The 20324-nt window shown below is 36.6% G+C and overlaps 1 protein-coding gene and 1 non-coding gene across 2 annotated transcripts in view; one reads left to right on the top strand and one right to left on the bottom strand.

The window, feature by feature from the left end:
* Positions 1–20324, bottom strand: part of LOC113414725 (complement factor H-like) — a 97460-nt gene that overhangs the window by 23079 nt on the left and 54057 nt on the right. Inside the window, exons 10-15 of the mRNA XM_087959998.1 lie at positions 13254–13427; positions 10575–10763; positions 6954–7133; positions 6475–6681; positions 2053–2232; positions 207–383 (exon numbers count right to left, since the gene is read on the bottom strand). Coding sequence (XP_087816124.1) covers positions 207–383; positions 2053–2232; positions 6475–6681; positions 6954–7133; positions 10575–10763; positions 13254–13427 — 1107 coding nt within the window. The remainder of the gene's footprint in view (positions 1–206; positions 384–2052; positions 2233–6474; positions 6682–6953; positions 7134–10574; positions 10764–13253; positions 13428–20324) is intronic.
* LOC148131289 (signal recognition particle RNA) lies at positions 1058–1336 on the top strand. The gene has a single exon (XR_015749109.1).

The raw sequence follows: 20324 nt of genomic DNA, 5'->3' as shown, positions 1-20324 counted from the left end.
TGGTGAGTTTAGTTTAGTTTAGTTTAGTTTATTGTCATTGCATTGTTTATCAATGTCCCCACAGGCTTATCTATTTACCCCACAGGAAAACTAAGAGCAATAACATAGGATCATCTCTTCATAGTTTACATGATTCAGGGTAATAATAGCTTTAATTTCATTTCTCAAAACATCTGGAGCACATCCCAGAGATCATACATTCCTACCTTTACAACTTGGAAAACGTGAGCAGTTATTTTCTGTACATATTATAGTACTTGATCCAGATATTTCAAAACCATCTTTACACTGATAATTTATTTTCTCACCATTCATGTACTTCTCCATTGTATCGTCAACAATTTCAGCATTTTCAACTGTAGTGGGTTCTGTAAAGTTTGTATCTAAATGGAGAGATGATGCAAAGGCGTGGTGATTGTTATTTACTTTGCTTAATTTGTTATTAGGAATAAAGATAACAGTGCTGGGATTTTTCAGACATGCAAAAAGATCAAAGCAAAAATGTTCAATATTTACTTAATTCAGGTTTTAAGAATATTTTACCATATCAGATTAAGAAGGTTTTTTTAGAATGGTCCTCTATGTTCAATTTATCCATAAGGTCTATTCTCATATTTAATAGAAGAGGAAAAATGAGTGAAGAAATAATCTGCTTTATGGATGTTGAAGAACTGTCTGAAACAACCGTGGCTGTTATATTTGTTGGTGGGAACAAATTGTTTCCTAGGCCATATCAATGAGAATAGATTTTAAAACATAGATTTATGTCAGGTGAGTATTCCAATGATCAGGCATGGAAGTTTTAGAAATGACTGACATTTTCTCAAATGATGACAACTGAAGCATAAAGGATAGGTTGTGTCAGGTCCCTAAAGTGATACTGCCATTCAATTAGGAGAAGGGGGAAGCCTTGTGATTTATTCTTATTGCCTCTGACAACTGCTATTTTATAACTTGCACCAGAGCACCCTGAGATTTTCTCACCTTTTGGGGAATGTATTGGGGTGGGTGGGCCATGTGGGTTGTTTCACTCTGAAAGTCAGCGGAAGATCAGTCAGCCGGGCGCGGTGGCGCGAGCCTGTAATCCAGCTACTCCGGAGGCTGTGGCTGGCGGATCGCTTGAGCTCAGGAGTTCTGGGCTGCAGTGGGCTATGCCGATCGGGTGTCCACGCTAAGTTTGGCATCAATATGGTGATCCCTGGGGAGCCGAGGGCCACCAGGTTGCCTAAGGAGGGGTGAACCGGCCCAGGTCGGAGACGGAGCAGGTCAAGATGGCTATGAGAATGCCTGCTTATCTCCTTCTCAGGATGGCTGTTACAATAACACCTTCACACCTATGGATTGGCTGAATACATATCTGACTGGAGGGAGGGAATTCTGCTGCCTTAAGTCTCACTGCATTGCCTAAGGGAATTCAGACTCTGCTTTGATTGTCCTGCTTTCACTTCTGCTCAATAAAAGGTTCCTTTTGAAATACTCAGTTTCAAGAGTCTTCACTTTCTTGAGTTAGAGGGAGAGGCAGATCCTTACAGAGAGCAGAGTCTGCAAAATGGTCGACCCAGAGAAGCAAACTTTTGCTCTACTGAGGGGAACATACAAACCATGTCCAAGCAAAGCAGCAAGCTTGAAGAAGCCAAATGCTGGGGAGAAACCTCCACCACTACCCAGCCAGATGCATGCTCACTGTACCCCATCGGAGAGGCTGAGGTGACCCTGGAAGATCCCCAAAAGCCCCGCTGGTCAATCAGCATCAGGAAGAAGGACAACTGGCACCCGTCACAATCTTTTTAAGGTGAATGGGTGGAAATGCTATTGTACCGTCTTGTCTACAGTATTCTATTGTGGTAGCACATCCTCTTATCATGTATCCTGTTGCAACTAAATAAGTATTTTAGATATGTGTAAAATCTACCAAAATGTTCTGGGTGATATAAATTCCTTAGGCAAAAATAATTGGAAAATTATATGAAATAATGTTAAAAAGTATACTTCTGCAGAGTTAAATGTCTTAGCCCTTCTATAATCATAGCAATACATGGAAGTTCTACTTACTGACACATTTTGGTGAAGGTGACCATCCATTTCTCGTGCACTCAACTACCTTTTCTCCATTATCAGGTTCAAAAGTAAATCCACTGTCACACAGAATTCGAATTAGATCTCCATCATGGTATAAAGTTCTTTGAGGTCGGAAAGAACCATTTGATATTCTTGGAGAATTGCATGTAATTTCTAAAGAAAATAAATCATATCTTATATTGAAAAAAAAAAAGCTTACATTCATATCAGATTATGGGCCTTGTTTTCTATTAGCATAGAAAACAATACCCTTATTTTTTAAACATCCATAGGACCATGAGACCATTTTCATTAGCAGTCATGCATACTGATGGGCATTAACTAATTTAAAACTGCCAATTAGTATCTAAAATATACTGTGAAATCAACCAATTTGATTTAAAATACTTTTAGTAGCGCTTGGCTACTATTTATTTGGAAGATTGCAAACAAACTTAGCAAGTTGCTATAATTATTCTTCCCTTTCAATCTAAAGCTACAATTTGATATCTCTATTCTTGCTGTTCCATCCCACGCTCAATCCCAGCAGTGTTTTCAGCCACCTGCAAAAGGATTGCAAATTAGAGGCTCCACATTGCAGTGGTTCAGCTCCTGCCTGAAGTTACAGTTTTGATTAACAATAACAGGGGAAAGAAGTCAGGCCTTCAAATGCTTTGTGATGGAGCTTGCCAGACTTGTTTCTTTTCCCATTCTGTTCAAATTCTGCTCAGAATTAGGAGCGGTCATCTATCTATGATGATAGCTCTCAGGTAGTGGATCACCAACAACAATATAGATGGACCATTGGGGTGATGATGGATGCATTGCTGGAAGTCCTGAAGGATAGATTGGGACAAATTTCCTGGAGATTATCAATGAATGAGATTTCTGAGAGTGGAGATCACCTTCTTGGCATGTACTTAAACAATTAATTAGCTCCTCCTGGGATTGCCCTGGGGGTACCGTCAAAACATCAACTGGTCTAGAATTCAATAGCCTGTATGCTCAGTATATACTCTTAGATCTGCTATGTTACATCACTGCTGCAAAAATTGCACTGGCTACCAATGTGCCTCTGAGTACAATCCATGAAGCTGGACATGACTAGTTCTTTATAGCTCAAGTACGAGGCATCTATGACATTGAGTTTTCCAACTAACAACAGTTTGTCTAACCTGGATGGCAAGAGTCCTCGGCTTTCAAATTAGTCAGGGAGTGATATTTCCTTGCAGCTCCCCTCCTTAGGAACAGCTGCCCTAAGTAGAGAATGGCAACCATTCTCCTGGTTTTCTTGAAGCCAATAGTGAGTGTAGGACCACACAGATTTATGTCTATATGTGTGCATTTTTCTTTTCTTTTTTTCTTTTTCTTGAAAATTTTCTTGATTTTAAAAAACAAACATAAACAAACAAAACATAGAACATAAAAACATAAAACATCTTTTTTGAAAGCAGCCTGATCCCGGGTTACATCTCTTCGTGCAGACACAAATTCAAGTTCATGCTCATTTTTATATTCCATTCCATATCTTATTATCATTCTACATTTTCTATATAACTTCTCCCCTCTTTCAACTTTCTTAATTTTATTTTATTTATTTCATCTCAATTCAAATCATCATACTTATATTCTTTGTCTGTCCTATTTCAGCTGTCTATTATCTTTTCTCATTAAGCAAAATTTCTCCTGTGATCACTAATTGGAGTATGACGCCTTTATATCTTTCCCCTAAAATTATAACACTTAATATAATACATAACTTCCATTCGGATTCTGCTTGGTACATTCTAAAACTACACAATGTATTTTTAGAAAGAAAAAATTATAAATATATAACATAATTAAAACAACAATCCATACCAATTCAATTCTATCATTAATATTAATATTCATTTAAATCTTGAACATTTTACACATTACTTTTCAAATAAGTATCATACTTCTATGGGAACACTTATAAACTTTCCATAATTACTTCCCTCCCACTTCACTTATATTTTATAAAACATTGAGTAGTTAAAATGTTCCCATTCCTTCCTAATTCAATTCTCTCATTTATTTCATTTCATTTATTTTGTTCACAAAAGTTTCACTAAATTTCAAAGACTATTTTATTCCACTTTTTAATCATGTTTCCAATTTTCTAACATTATTTCTATTACAAATATAACAATACAATCTTATGTACCTTTACAGAATCCCTTCTTCAGTTAAATTTTCACCCATTTTCTCTGAATAAATCCTGTTTCTTTACATCTTGCTCGAGACCTTTGTAACTTCTCTTCCCTTTCTTCTTCTTCTCTCTCCCCTTTTTACCCCCCTGTCTCTCCACCTCCATTTCCCTTTTCTGTATTCCCCTTTTCTGTTGCTTTCCAACCTTATATCCCCTTTTCACATTATTTTTCCCTTTTTTGGCTGTTTTTTAGATCTTAGATTGTCCATTCTCTTTTCCCCCTTTCCCCTTTCTTCCCCAGATAGAATTACTTGTTCATTAAAGATGGCTTCTTCTTTATCCCAATCTTCTTGTTGCGCAGTCTTTTCTTGTTGTTTTTTGTAGACACCAATCACCATTTCTAAGAATTGAAAAGTGGAGCCAAAGGAGCCCTTCCCTTCTTGTTCCTCTTCTTTATATTTTTTAAATTCGATTTTCAGTTCATCCAGTTCATTCAGTTCATCCTGAAGTGATGCCATTGTAGAGTGTGTGTTTTTAAACAACCAGCCAATTGTTTTTAGTCATTCAAATATGATTTCCAAAAATCCCAAAGTCACCAAACAATCCAAATACACACAAGCTGTTTCTTTTAACACTTTCTTCTTTTTTCACTTTCTCTTCTTGGGGTTACTATTTAGTTGCAAAGTTCCAGTTAAAATGTATCCTTTAGAAGTCTTGTTAAGATTTAACTTTAAATTCTTTTGAATTCCAAGCAGTCTCCTCCTTCCAAGTCCTGCCCTTATTCTTTTCCTCTCCCTTCCCACTTATAGCAAAAAAGGGGATTTTTTAGTGTTCAGAAATGTTTATTGTCCCTTTGGCATTTAATTATATTTCCAGTTTAATTACCTGTTAGTGCCAAAGCGGATTTCTTGGATTTCTTTATTCAGATCTTCTTGTTATCAGCGTGAGGAAGGAGAGTGAAGAAAAAAAACCCTTTCCCTTTTCACTTTGTTTCACTGTTTCCGACTCTTCTTTGGGAGCGATGTATCTTTTGTAAGATTTAAATTCCACGGTACCTTAGTTGTTGCTTTTTGTCCCGGTCAGCCAAAAACTTTCACTTCTTAACTTCCTCCTGCACTTTCTTTTCCGGCTGAGTGCTTCTTTGAGGCGGCCATTTCTGACCGCCGCTCTTACCGCCTTCGGGAAAGGGAGTTTAGCCAGCTGAGGAGGAGAGGTGCGTCTCCCCTCGACCCTGCTGGGTCTCCCCCGTCTTCACCACCTCTACGGGGTGGCTTAGCCCCGAAGCCAGCTGGCTCGGGCCGCTCCAGCGGCGAGCCCAGGCAGAAACCGCACACGATCGTGGATTCCTGCCTGCCGCCGAAGCCCTGCAAACCGGAAGTCATGTGTGCATTTTTCTTATGATTTATTCTTAGTCATGATTTTACAGAATTTTAATTTTTGATTATTTTATTGCTATTTTAATATCTGTAAACTGCCTAGAATCCATAAGGATCAACAGGGTACAGAAATAGCATGAATGCATAAACAAAGAAACATCTCCATGATGTTGCCTGTGGTGGAACAGCTGGTTCTGGGAGATGTTGAACTGCTAAAATTGTGAGATGTCCTTCACTAGACATCCCCTAATCTGTTAGTGCTAAAATTAGAAGCACAGCAATATTCTTCACCAGTAACTAAAGAATTTCCTATAGTCTTGTTAGAAACGGAGTTGGAATTTCTATTGGTATTGATATTTAGATTTTTGTATGGCAATAGTTTATAAATTCTTTAAAAATGGAAACAATAGTAGCTCAGCTATGGAGTTTATTGTCAGCAAAAGCAATTACTGTATTTTTAAAGATATAAAAATATTGCCATGCAGATATATTACCCTATGTTGATGAAACAGCAGACTATTTTTTGGTGGCGGGGCTGTAAATCTGAAGAGTGCAAAGTGCGGTTTTTGCATTAACTTGGCCATTAAACAATGGAAGGATCTTTCATTGCACCACTCCTCTCCAGCAATCTGAAGCCTTTCACGTTGCCCTATTTCAACTATATCCCAAGAATTCTATTGGGCCTTTTCAGCATAGAAAAGTGCAGCCCAGCTGGGAATGCTTCAAGAGGAATAAAAATATCAGTACCAGTAAAGCACATAAATAATTGCAGCTTATTTTAGCTCTAATCATTAATAGACTCAAACTGAAGTGCTTTGGCTTTGTATTGGTGATAGCAGAATTATAAAATTAAACTTTTCAAGTCACCTTTGCATTTAGGAATCACGGATGGTGTCCCATCACACTGGATTACAAAAGCTGATTGGGAAGAATTTGCTTCCAGGACATATCCTGTTTTACAGGTCAGCTCAATAGAATGACCACGCTGAATAAATATATTTTCAGGCACATCTATTTCATCTTTAACATCTATTTTCTGGCTTTCCAATTCAGTCCTGGGGATCACACAGGGATCTGAGGTGGAAAAAGAAAGCAAATCCTATTAGAAAAGGCTGTTGGGATCCAAATACATCATATTACCATATTGCAAGGTTTAGCTAGATTTAGCTTTCATCTAGTAGCTACTTCACCTCAGATATAGGACTGAAATTGTATATAAAGGAGAGCTGCTGCAGGCAACATCAATTAAATCTTTTTATATGAGAGGGGGGGGAGAGAGAGAGCAGTGAATCTTAATGATTAGAAATGCTCATGAAAGTTGGATGAAGACTTTCTTTTCTGCTTACCCAGGCAAATGGGCACTTTTGTCCAGGTCCCATTGTCACAAAAAGATCTGTTCTGGCCTTCCATGGCATAATATGTTTGGCATCTGAATTCTACTGAAGAGCCAGATCTGTACAGTTTCTCAGATAAACTAATAATGTCTCCGTTCTCAATTCTTGGTGGACCACTGCAATTTTGCCCTCCTAACAAATATGAAAGCATGGATGAAAAAGTAAATAAACTAAGAATTTCTTCTCTAAGAATTAACAGGTTAAATTGATCTAAATCATCTAAATGTATTATATATTATAAATGTATACACACATACACCTATCTCTCTGTGTTTGTGTGTGTGTGCGTGTGTGTGTGTGAATAAGTTCAAATTACACATAAACATATTCTGTCATTATTATGGAATCTATGACAAAAATTTTACAGTATCATTTTTTCTTTGCAGAAAAGAATAATCTTTTCAAAAATTGACGTTATACATTTTTGAATCCACTTCTTGATATTTAAAGTAATAGCAGTTTTCCAAACTTTTTTGGCTATGCATGATATAACCCAAAGTTCCTAAGAAAGTGTTAAATGCCTTCATTTTAGAATGTAATTCAAAATATCAAAAGCTTTCACATCTTTAACATAAAAACATTTGCATATATTTCTATTTATTACAAGATTCTTCCAAAAGAAAACTAAAATTGGCCATGATCAAATTAAATTAGTTGATGTGCCCTTACATTCCTTACACCAACAACAAAGAAAATCTATTTCAGCCACAGTCAGAAATCCTTCTGAAATAGTATTTCAAGAGTACTATTAAACTCAGAAGAAAATTGTTTCATAAATTCATTTCAAATTCAAGTTACGCTTAACACAAATGCTTAACATGTTTTAAAGTCTTACATAAATTGATACTCCATTATCAAATATTCCACGTCTTCACCCCATAAGTCAGAAATATCAGCATTTTCAACTTTAAAGATATTTTAAAATTTCCGATATAGTTTCAAATTCAATTTGATTAAATTGATTATATTGACACTCTTAAATTTTGGGGCAGGAAATTCTAGCTGAAGCTTTTGACATTCCTTAAAATAATAATTATAAAGAAATTGGTTTAACATTATTACAGATTCTGTTCATTTTTTCCAATAAATCAGGTACAACCTATTAGAACAATCTCCCTCTCTCTCTCTCTCTCTCTCTCTCTCTCTCTCTCTCTCTCTCTCTCCCTCTCCCTCTCTCTCTGTGTTGCTCTATGTTGACGCAGATAATTGCCAAGATCGCTACAGAAATATATGAAAAAATGGTATGTGAGAATGACCTTGGGAGAAAGGGAGAAGATATGCAGCCAAGGGAACTGTCAGATAAAAAGGTAACTCAGTCCATGCCAGGAATAGACAGGGCAAGTGGTTCAGAAGAGACCCTCCCAGTTTCATGGGCTATAAAGGGCACAGGGAGAAGGAATGTACTTTTGGATTGCAAGGTTCTGTTAAAGTAATCCTACCTTAACAGTGGAATTAGCTCATCTGATCGTACATCCTCTACAATTTACTTTGCAAGGCTGACACATAATCACTTTCTAATACAGACCATAAAGCAGGGGTGGGATTCTACCGGTTCTATCCAGTTCTATAGAATCCCTTGTTAACTTTCTAAGCAGTTTGGAGGTAGTTAGAAGCAATCTCCGATTGTTTTTTTCCACCCTGATTACATTCTTGGCAGACAGCCTAGACTTACTGTCTCCAGAGCTTTTGGGGCTTGGCTTTCTTAAAGGGGAAGGGTTGTTTTAAGATTTTTACACTGCTGTTGGGAGGAAATACTTCCCTGGACAATCAGCACTTTGAAGAAATAATTAAATAATGAAGCAAAGCTTTTAGTGACAGGGAGCTAAGATGAGTGACATTCAGCAAGGCTTCTTGGCTAGTTAGAAAGATTAACATTCAAACGTGAATTTACATATCCTTTCTGAGTTTTGGTCTAAAACTGGTTTTCGGTAAAAGTTAATTCTGTGCTTGGGGATGTTTAAACCTGTGTTTATTGATGGGATAATTTTCCCTATTTAGCTTCAACAAGCAACAGCTACTGTTATGATTTAATTATTTGTATTGTGTTTGAATTTTTTCTTGCCTCATGGTTTCTTTTTCTATCTGGGGAGGGGGTCTTCCTCACTGCTTTAGTACTATCTGGTACTGTCCTTTTGGGGTATACTTCCAAGAGGCAGGATGCAAGCTTGGCACTGATTTTTTTTATTACCTTTCTGGGGGGCATGTGACATTTCCTTAAATCTGGATGATTTCCTTAGGATATCTTGTGAGGTGAGTGAGACCAGCTAGTATTTTTAAGTGGTGCAAATGGATCTAAGGATTGCTTTTCTTGGGTGTACTTTTTCTGGAGAGCTTAAATGACCTCTCTGCTAAAGGTTTCACTTTATGAGCAAAAGTTGGTTGCTTGATAGTTATCACTGAATTTTAACTATTTTCATTCCTCAAGGTGCTCTGGCACCCTGCCTGATTTGCAACTCTGGCTTGGAGGTATTTTTAATCTAATGATTGGTATTTAGGGAAGCTTTTTGCAAGTAAAGAAGCTTTTTGTATTTTTGTACAGGTAATCCTTGACTTACAACAGTTAATTTAGTGACCATTCAAAGTTATAATGGCACTGAAAAAAGTGACTTATGACCATTTTTCACACTTATGACTGTTGCAGCATCCCCACTGTCATGAGAGGCCAGGTGAGGAGAAGTGCCCTGGACACGAGTGATGTCAAGTTGATCACGCCCATCCAGTCACATGATCACCAAGCCACACCCACCAACTAAGCCATGCCCACAGAACCAGTTGTTTAAAAAACTGAATCTCACCCCTGCCCTAAAGGTCTTTCAGTTAAATTATTACACATAGATAGATATGATTAAATAACTGAATAGTAATATCAGTGTTATATTATTGCTCTTTCTACTGAATCTGTAACTGTATCTGTTCTATTGTATATTCTATTGTATCTGTAATTCTCAGACCATTGTATGTAGATATTTTGAACTTTATATGTTACTGTCTCACTTATATTAAACAACATGCAAAGAATTTACCTGTTAATTTACCAAGCATCCAATATTTTAATTTTAAACTCTTCAATTTGATCAGCATAAAAATCATCCATCAGCTCTGTGAGAGTAGCAAAGTATACTTTCTATTTATACATTGATTTAATCATCAAATACCTTCCAAGTTAAATTCTCTTTTAATAATATGAGATTAACATATTTTTATGAAACCTTTGCAATTTGTGATACAAATTCCTATTAAGCATATTACCAATATTATTCATATTTTCAACTACAAGGAAACAGAATCCTTAACTGAAGTTCAAGATTTGGGATTGAACTTAGAGACAATTTGTACGTTTGGGGAAATGCCAGGACATCCTTCTCCAATCTGACGTGCTTCAGATTTTTTTTGTTTTGTTTTAGATTACACTAATAAAATTCTAAGCCAAGAGGTGAGAGAGTCCAGTGAATATTAAACCACTTTTAAAAGATTGAGATTTTAGAAGCAAATGTTAATATTCATTATGCTATATTACTTATTTTAATTAATTCTAATCTTGGAAGGAATCCATGATACTGACAGCATGCTTACCAGAGATACATAATGGGAAATCCATGTAACCATCAAAACACTTTCTGACAGATGGAGCCACAAGGACGTATCCTTCATTACACTGAAATTGCACATTATGATTACTCTGAATAAGCCGAGCTTTTCTTTGACTCCCAAACACAAACAATTTTTTTGTTGCTAGCTGTTGTCTTGTGATACTGCAGGGTGCTAAAAAACACAGAAAATAATTCAGATCTTCTCAATAGAGATAATTGTCCATTAGTTTCCCTCTATTCCACCCTCAAAAAAATCAGTCTTATCTGCAAATCACAATGGATAGTTCTAGGTCAAAATGAAATAAGCCAAATTAAAGCACAATATTAATGATAATAAAATTATGATTCTGTTACAGACTTAGCACAGAGAATTGGCTTGTAGAAGCATGCACAAGCAGATGTTGTTTTGTTTGTTTCAAGTTAAGAATAAACAGCTTAACCCCAAAATCTTCTGCAAAGATATTTTGAGTGAACTGAGTTATAGTGGAACAAAATTTGAAGACAGTTTGAATGTTCCATATTATGTCAAAATATGACGCAACATTTCTAAGCATTGAACATTGGCCCCTGGCTTTCTTGATTTTTTAGTTCTGCTTTTTTGCTCATATTAATGAGCTTATTGTTATTAATAGTGGGGCAATTCAGTATCCTATCAGTCAATGTCCTTCCACCCAAGGGTTACTTCCAGCATTACAGGTTTGACAGACAATACTTTTAAAGCATTCTTTTAGCTATCCAGTAAATATTATAATGCCCCTTGTTGAATTGTGATGTAAATCATGTCTGACTCTTCACAATCCCATGGACCATTGCAAGCTATGATCCCTATCCTCCATTGTCTCCTGGAGTTTGCCAAAATTCATGTTTATTGCATCAATGACAATATCTATCCATATCATCCTCTGCTGTCCCCTTGTCCTTTTGCCTTCAATCTTTCTCAACATGAGGGTCTTTCCCCTGCTTCATTTTCTACTCCACAGCCAAATTTGTTATTGCTGTTATTTTGGTTACCTCAATTTCATATTTCTTGCATTCCAATCCCCTATGATCAGGGGTGGGATTCGACCAGTGTAACAACTGATTCAGTGAGCACGCGCTTCACTGATTCCCAAAATGTTGTTGTCGATCTTCCCATTTCATCTTCAATGAGATCCAGGTTACTTTGATTCATAGATTTCACATTCCAGATTCCTATGGAATATTGTTCTTATAGCACTGGACTTTCCTTTCATCACCAGACACATCCACAGCTGAGTGTCATTTCAGCTTTGGCCCAGTTGCTCCATTCTTTCTTGTGCTACTTGTAATTGCCCTCCTCTCTTCCCCAGGCACATACTGAACACATTCCAACCTAAAGAGCTCATCTTCCAGCATCATATTGTTTAGCTTTTTGGTACTATTTGTGTGGTTTTATTGGGAAGGATTCTGGAGTGGGTTGCAATTTCCATTTCAAGTGGACCACATTTTGTCAGAACTGTCCACTATGACCTGTCCATCTTGGGTGGCCCTGGATGGCTTAGCTCATGGCTTTTGAGCTGCACAAGCCCCTTTGTCATGACATGGCAGTGATTCATGAAGGGGTTTGTTGAATTAATTACATCCTAATATCTATAACAAGCATAAGGAATAACCTTGGGGAACTGGAGGAAAAGTCACTACCAAGGCACGAGTCAGATAAAGAAATCTGAATCCTGGTCAGAAATGTTTCAGTGAAGCATTTTGTCCTCTGAATAACAATGCTGAATTGTCTGAGCTTTTGTTAACTCCTAGACCAGGGGTGTCAAACTCGTTTTTCATTTGAGGAGTCGCATCAGGGTTGTGTTTGACCATGGTGGGCAGGGCCAGAAGGTGGGAATGGCCAGCTTGATGTCACTCATGTTGGGGTACCTGTTGAGGTCCGAGCACTCCACCAGCAAAAAATTGGCTCCCTGAGCTCTGTTTTTGGTTGTGACAGCTCCCTGGAACTCTTTGCCCTTGAAGTTGGACCAGCAACAAGAGAGCTGCAGGTAGCTCTCCCAAGCTCTATTTTTGCTGGCAGAGGCAGTGCAGGCCAGTCCTTTGCTGTTTTCAGGGCAGCCCTGTGGGCCAGATCTAAGCACCCCATGGGCTGGATCCAGCCCCGGGCCTTGAGTTTGAGTGACAGTCCTACACAGTTTTTGCATAATGGATGTAGGAATGTGATGGATTACCCAACTGTACTAGCTATAAGGATGATGGGATCTAATTTTTGTATTATTAATAGAGAAGGAAAGATCATGGAGAAATCTGAGTAACTGTGCTGAATAAATTGTAATTACTAGACTCAGAAGTTTTCCTTCTACAGCTTTCTAGCTGGCTGAATTCCATAGCAAAAAAATGCAGTTTCCTACTTTATTAACCGCCGAGTCTGTAACCAAAGGTAACTAAGTTACTCAGCATTCTTGAGAAGTGAGAATAAGCTTCCAATTGAATATCATTTAAATATATCCACTGTACATCCAACAATTTGGATCCATTTAATTTTGGGGGAAGAAGATAACACCAGCACAGTTTGTGGCTTCAGAGGGAAAACCTGAATGCAAATTCAAACCAACCCCAAAAAAACATCCCCCCCCTTCCCCTGGATATAAGAACCACTTTTCTCCCAGCTCTAACACCAAATTAAAAAAAGATTATGGCTTACCCAAGCATTTTGGTGGATGAGGTGTCCATTTTTGTCCCTTACACTGAATCCATTCAGATCCTTCCAAGACATAACCTGGGTTGCAACTGTATTGCACTTGGTCATTTTCCAGATATTTGGCTTTCTCAATGCTTACAATTTCCCCAAAGTCAATGGCCTCTGGTTCTTCACATGCTGGAATTATTGTTTACATTAAATTATCTTATTTGCTTAGACAGGCTAACTTTTTCTATTTACTCTCATGAACTTCTCATGAACTGGATATAACAAACTTTCTGCTCTAACCCAAATTAGATAATTATTTCCCACTTTTGTCTTAACTAGGAAACCAATGCTCAACCCCCTGCCTCAGTCATGAGTGCACTTTGGTGCTGGGCAACTGGGTTGCATTTACAGCCAATTGCAGCATCCTATGTACACATGACCCTGTTTTATGACAGTTTTGCTGAAAACCTAAGTAAGTAAAAAGCATTTACTTCTGGTTTACTGCAAAACCACACTGGTACGCTTAATAAATACATATTCACTTAATGACTGTGATAATTCATTTAATGGCCACCACAAAAATGTTTATAAAATCTAGTCACTCTCATGACTGATTCACTTTATGATCATAACATGTTGCAACTGTGATGGAAATTCTCCATTAAGTTATAACTCAAAGACTTCCTGTAACATGCAACCTTCCCTTGCTGATGCCTAACCTAAGTATTTCTGTGGATGGTAGGTAGAGAGAGGTTGGAGGGCTATTAAACTTGCCCCTCCCAAAGCAACTTCTTTGTAAGTGATTCTGTAGAATTTCCTCCTTGCTGGTACTTATCATGGCTTACCATGGGTGGTAACAATAAATCACCCTGTGATTTTTGTAATAACCCTGTCATCTTTCCTTGTATAATTCCTCGGCAATATATGACTCAAAAATGTTAAAGTTGGCAACAGTTCTTTTCCAAGAGAAATAAATCCATTTCTGACTAGTACTGCCTTCCTATTAATTTCTCAATATCTATTATCTATTATCTATAGTTTCTTTCTTTTTATCAGGTTTAAATGGTGCCAGTTGAGAATTTATTATGTAGGCTATAATTCTCTCACCTTGTTATTCCCTTTTCTTTTCTTTTTTTAGAGATAGAGCATGATAGAAAGAATTGTGAGATATTCATACATACACACACTACACACACACACACACACACACAGAGAGAGAGAGAGAGAGAGAGAGAGAGAGATTATGCAGTGTAGAGAGCACAAATATTCATTCTAAACAGCAATGGTGGGCAGAAGCAGGGAAGAAAATAATTGTAGAATATCTCTAAATCTTCAGCTATCAAATTTGAAAGTAAGAGCTTGATATGGGGTGGCAATCATTACTTATTGTACCAATGGTTTATCAGTTAATTTTACAATTATTGGGAAAGGAACACCTTCTGTGGTCTCTGTTGACAGGGCCAATGCTTTTCTTACTTTCCCCCCCATGAATGACTTTTGAAAACTAGTTTATTTAACATAAATCAATTGATTGAAAAAGGGAAATAAGAAAGACCCGGCAACTGTCAGGCAACCATCAAAAACAGTGATAAATAAATTATTGGCTCAAAGGTTCAATCAGTGTGAATATAAGCAAGTGTAATCTTAGCTTCAGTGTCTTGAGATGTGAATATTTCCCTCTTTTTCTTCTCCTAAAGGATATTATCACTGTGAATTAAGTTATACACTAATTGCTTTTGTATTTATCCTGATATAAACATAACTGAAATACATCTCTAAAATTTCAAACTTCTGACTTATGAAGACTCAGCCCCTTGGAACAGGTTTCAGAAAACATAGATACGATTCCTAGATGATCAATGTTCTTATCTAGGTATTATGTGCTTTAGTGACAGCCCAAAGCATAATAGAGGCTCTCATAAAATCACCTCATCTAGAAGGAAAAAGAGAGAAAAATTTGGGGAAAGAATAGATTCTACAGTACTGATAGCATGCACTTGGTTAAATTATGATAGAAATATATTCAATAAATATATTCCATTTTTATATCTCTTCATTTCAACTTTTGAGGATCTTTTTTGTTTATAAGCAAAATAAACCATTAAACATAAATGCTTCAATGAAATTAAAGCTTTTGCTTCAGTTTTAAAGTATCATTATTAGACATGGTAATCATTTGGTTATCATCATATCCAATTCTTTATTAACTGAAGCAAACTTCCTTCCCAAACGGGTGTAAATTTACAATAATGATGCAAAGAATTTTGCTATATACAAATCAGTTGATCAAAAATCTTGCATTTGAGAAGGCAATTGGAATGATACTGTAAGTCTATGATATTTTTAAAGAATCTGCCATTACAAATTTCCAGAAGGCCACATATGGAAAATGGAACTCTTTGCTTTTGCTAAAAGAAATTGTTCCTTTAATGAACACAGCAGAAGCTGTTTTCCTTAGTAACCCTTTGATTTCTTTTCTTCTTAACTTACCATTTTGAGAAGAGCTGCCTGGCCAGAGAAGAACAGCAGCAACCAGGGGTAGCCAGCTCTTCATAGCTCTTCAGGCAATGTCTGAACCACTAAACCTCAGTTCAGCAGTTGGGCAATCTCAGTGGATTTCTCCCAGCTACTACCATCCCTTCCTCATTACGGGAATAAGAATATGATCTTGCCAGCTAAGAGAGGATTATAAATAAACTTTGTGTTGCAATGATGACAATAAGCAAATAAAGCAATACTTCAGCTTTTCAGGCAGTGTTTCCAATTCTTACAAACAAACAAAAAAACACCACCACTTGCATTCAAGAATCTTCCCAATGTCTTCAGCAGCAGCAGCTAACAGCAAAATTATTATACATGACATTTATGAATCTGACATATCTATTTTGCATTTATGATGTATAGGAACCACACATTGCAGATATCCAATATCTTCCTTAAAAAACTCTGTAGTTTTATTATCTTCAGTCAAAAACAGTTAATCATTAGCAATCACATGGGAGACAGTACACTTTGATACCTGTTTGCTCTCCCCACCCCAGATTCTGGAGAACTAGGGTTGGATTTAACTTTTACAAATATCTAGGAGGTCAAAATAATATCAACTCCCAGGGGATATAAGAACAGAGGGGAAAAAAGGATATTGCCTCCTTATCCAAAGGATACAAGAACTACCTTTCTCTTCTTACCTCATTTTTATAGCTGTGTATAAGAAATATTCTTCACTGTTATCTACTCTTTCTGAAGATAGCAATGTGTATATTATCTATTAAATACAGTTTGAATTGAGTCAAAATTGAGCTGAGTCATCTTGTCTTTAGTGAAAACAGTGTTTCTCCCTCCCAGCAGTTGGAGAGACAGAGAAACTGGCCTTGGAGGACAAGAAGAGCCATTACCAAGGCAGCAGTCAGATAAGAGGAGCCTGAGATCAGGCCCAGAAAATAACTTGAGAAAAGTGTCTATGGAGATTCTCAATCATCCAGGTTGTCCTGTAGATGCTTTCCCAAAGGGCAATTGGACTTTCTTGGGTTTTTTTCCCCTTGAAAATATTTTGCTTCTCAGCCAAGAAACATTTTCAGTTCTAACTGAATAGTGGGGAATGGAAAGATTTATATTTTTTGCAGTCACCTATTCCCTAGATTCTCTCCCTAGCACCTTGTAGTGCGCATCTCTACTTTCTACAGCTTTTATATCTATAGTATGTTGAATCTGCATGTTCATGGCTCAGTATGGGGAAGACGTTATTAGCTGTAGATCAGCTTGTAGACTGTTGATTGAAGAGATTCTGTGATAAGTCTGGTAGTTGTTTGTGAGGAGGACTAAGCCATAGCTTTGGTAAACATTGCAAAATTTACCAGGAACTGGTAAAAAGGGCTGTTTAAATGATATTTAAGTATGTATATGTACATACATATATTTGCCTACATATGTACATACATATATGTGCTTATTTTTATGTGTGTGTGTGTGTGTGTGTGTGTATGCATGTATATGTATATATGCATACCCATACACACACATACACATACACACTTATGACCACAATTGAGTCCAAAATTTCTATTGGTAAGTGAAACATTAAGTGAGTTTTGCCCATTTTACAACCTTCCTTGGTACTGCTATTAAGTGAATCACTGCAGTTACATAAGTAGCATGGTTGTTAAATGAATCTGGCTTCCCCATTGACTTTGCTCTGAGTCAGTTTCCAAGCATCTTAATTTTAATCACATTACCAAGGGGCTACTGCAATGGTCATAAATGTCCATTCTTCTTTCAGTGACATTGTAATTTTGAACGACCACTAAATAAACCTTTGTAAATTGAGGACTGTGTGTGTGTGTGTGTGTGTGTGTGTGTGTGTGTGTGTGTGTGTCTATATTGAGGACTATGTGTGTGTGTGTCTACGTGTGTGTTTGGTCTGTAGATAGATAGATAGATAGATAGATAGATAGATAGATAGATAGATAGATAGATAGATAGACAGACAGACAGACAGCCCAGATTCAAGACACGAGCTTTGTACAATGGGGTGAGCTGTCAGTACTTGCTCCTGCCCACGTAGCAGTTCAAAAGTCTGCAAATGTAAGTAGATTAATAGGTACCACTTCGGTGGGAAAGTAATAGTATTCCATGTATTCCTTTTGGCCTATACCCATGCTGACCATGAAAATTATCTTCAGACAGTGCTGCCTCCCTCAGCCAAGAAACGGAGATGAGCATGGTGCCTGTGAGTCAGACACGATTGACAGGAAAACCTTTATCTTTATTTAAATTTAAATCAACACACATGACAATGAATGCTCCCTGTGAATAAAAGTGCTGTGAAAGAGCTTTGTAGGCATAAGCCTTAGAATAACAGAGTTGGAAGGGACCTTGGAGGTCTTCAAGTCCAACCCTCTTGATGAACCCATTGAGCTCAATCAGCATCAGGACATCTATTCATCTGAGTTGACATCTGTGAAAATTTACATTTTTTAGAAAATAAAAAATGAAAATCATTTTTACAGATGAATTTTATTCATTTAATAAACTCAACACTTCATGCTAAAATATCATTTTCAATATTCTATTGTCACTGCTTTAAGAAGAGATTATTGGCGATTTTCATTAATCAAATGTTTTGGCTAAAATGTGTACATTATTGACTTCTGGTACGTTTTGAAAAATGTGTATCACATCTTATAATACTTAAAGACGGCCTATATATTTGTTGAAAACTGCATTATCGTTTTATCAAAATTATCAATAATACCAAGTACTAAAATGTAGCTTTTAGAAAATAGGCTTTTATCTTCAAGATCCATTATGATAGTTGGCAGACAATCCAGAGTTCGTATATTTTCCAGAAGAAACACAGTGAAGTTTTATGCAGGGTTATTAAAGAAAATTATTCGTGATTACTGACATCCGCACACTGGTAAAAAAGGGCTGCCATCATTCATTATTTGCAACCTACAAAATAAAATGTGAGTTTAAAAGTTATGTTTTAAGGAACTATTTCTTACATCTCTTCCTCTGTGGCAGAATACACCCTAGATAATTTTACAATATTAAACTGATTTCACACATAGGCAATATGGATGAAATATCAGACATTATTAGTGTATCTCTGTACATTAAATCAAATGGCCAAAATGGAGGCTCATTCTAGAGTAGATTGTAGAGCATCCTGACATTAAGCAATTCTTCTTTTCTTCCTCTATAAAATCACTGTTGATAACAATAAAAGTTTAAGCATTTTAGAAATATTGAGACTAATCATGATTTTTTTAAAAAAAAAATTAGATCTAAATTCTGGCAGGTAGAGTAGACCAGAATCATAACATTTAAGATGAGTAGGAGAACTTCGCTGAATCCAAATGTACTTTTCCACAGAGTAGATCCTATCAGAAATCTATTGGATAAGTTGGACGATTCATTACTAAATGAAATGTCTTTGCTTGCAATGGACTATTGGATTCAACCCAGAAATTTTATGTTGACAAATTCAGACTGATTCAGAACAAACTTGCTGCACTGGGGTAATTGAAATCAGTGAGAATATCCCCCTGACAATAAATTACGGTTCCTACTTACTTCATCCCCAGAAGAGAGGAATCTGCCAGGATTCAAGAAGAGATGAAATTAGGGCAGCTGTTTGAATCTGACCCAATCTTCATTGTTTTTAAGTACACCACTTACCACAATCATAGATCCTTTCCCTCTGTTGTTCTGAATGAAAGGAAAGTGATTTAAATCATGGGATCCCTAAGGATTTCCCTGGTGTAGAACAATTGCAGAAAGTAAGGTTGGTTTAGGATTTCATTTTATTCAGCGAAATCTCTGGGTTTGTTAAATATTTATAACCCATGTATACCCTTAAAATATATATAAATTGTGTGAGTTCATCTAGTCTTTCTCCCTCTCCATTATCTGAATGAGACCTTTTGGCTTAAGATGATTGAGAAGAACTCACCTTCCTTTCCTTTATGAGCCGTATTGGTGAAATAATCTTATATCAAATTTATTTTTAAAAGACTGAGTTAATTTGGGCATAACAATCCAGCTTTCTAAAAAAGTGATTCTATCCAAAATGGGATAAAGAAAGGCAACTGTGGCAGTGATGAAACTATAAGATGACTGAAAATCAGAATATTTCATCTGCATGCTGGTAATAAAAGGTGAGAAGAAAACAAGGAGAGAAGGGAAATGTATACATATATTAATGACATACAGATAGTTCATTTTTCCATTTATGCAAGTAAGTTTAAATGGTCTGGAATATGGGTGTGGCTGATAGCTTCTTTTACACAGAAATTCAACTGTATTTCCATTTTCCCAATGTATTTTATCCCATTCCTTCCACCTCAGCTATTAATAATGTTGTGCCTCAAATCTTCTTCCCTTGTTATTCAAGAAACTGCAAAAATTGCATAAGCTGAGGAATAACTTATATTGCTTTGGCCATAAAAGAAAATGCTTTCATCCACTAATATTTTAAGAAATGTATCTTTCTACTAAAAAAAATTTTGATTGTCTCATCAGCAACATTTGTGCATCCTTTGCCCTATATCTTTTTTCTTTCCATCTTTATTTCTCTTTCTAATT

The sequence above is a fragment of the Notechis scutatus genome, chromosome 3 (assembly GCF_049901735.1).
Source record: "Notechis scutatus isolate UNSWTSFEM ecotype Mainland chromosome 3, rNotScu1.2, whole genome shotgun sequence".
NCBI lineage: Eukaryota > Metazoa > Chordata > Lepidosauria > Squamata > Elapidae > Notechis > Notechis scutatus.
Note: the sequence above shows the minus strand (reverse complement) of the source record. Positions and strands in the feature narration are given on the sequence as shown.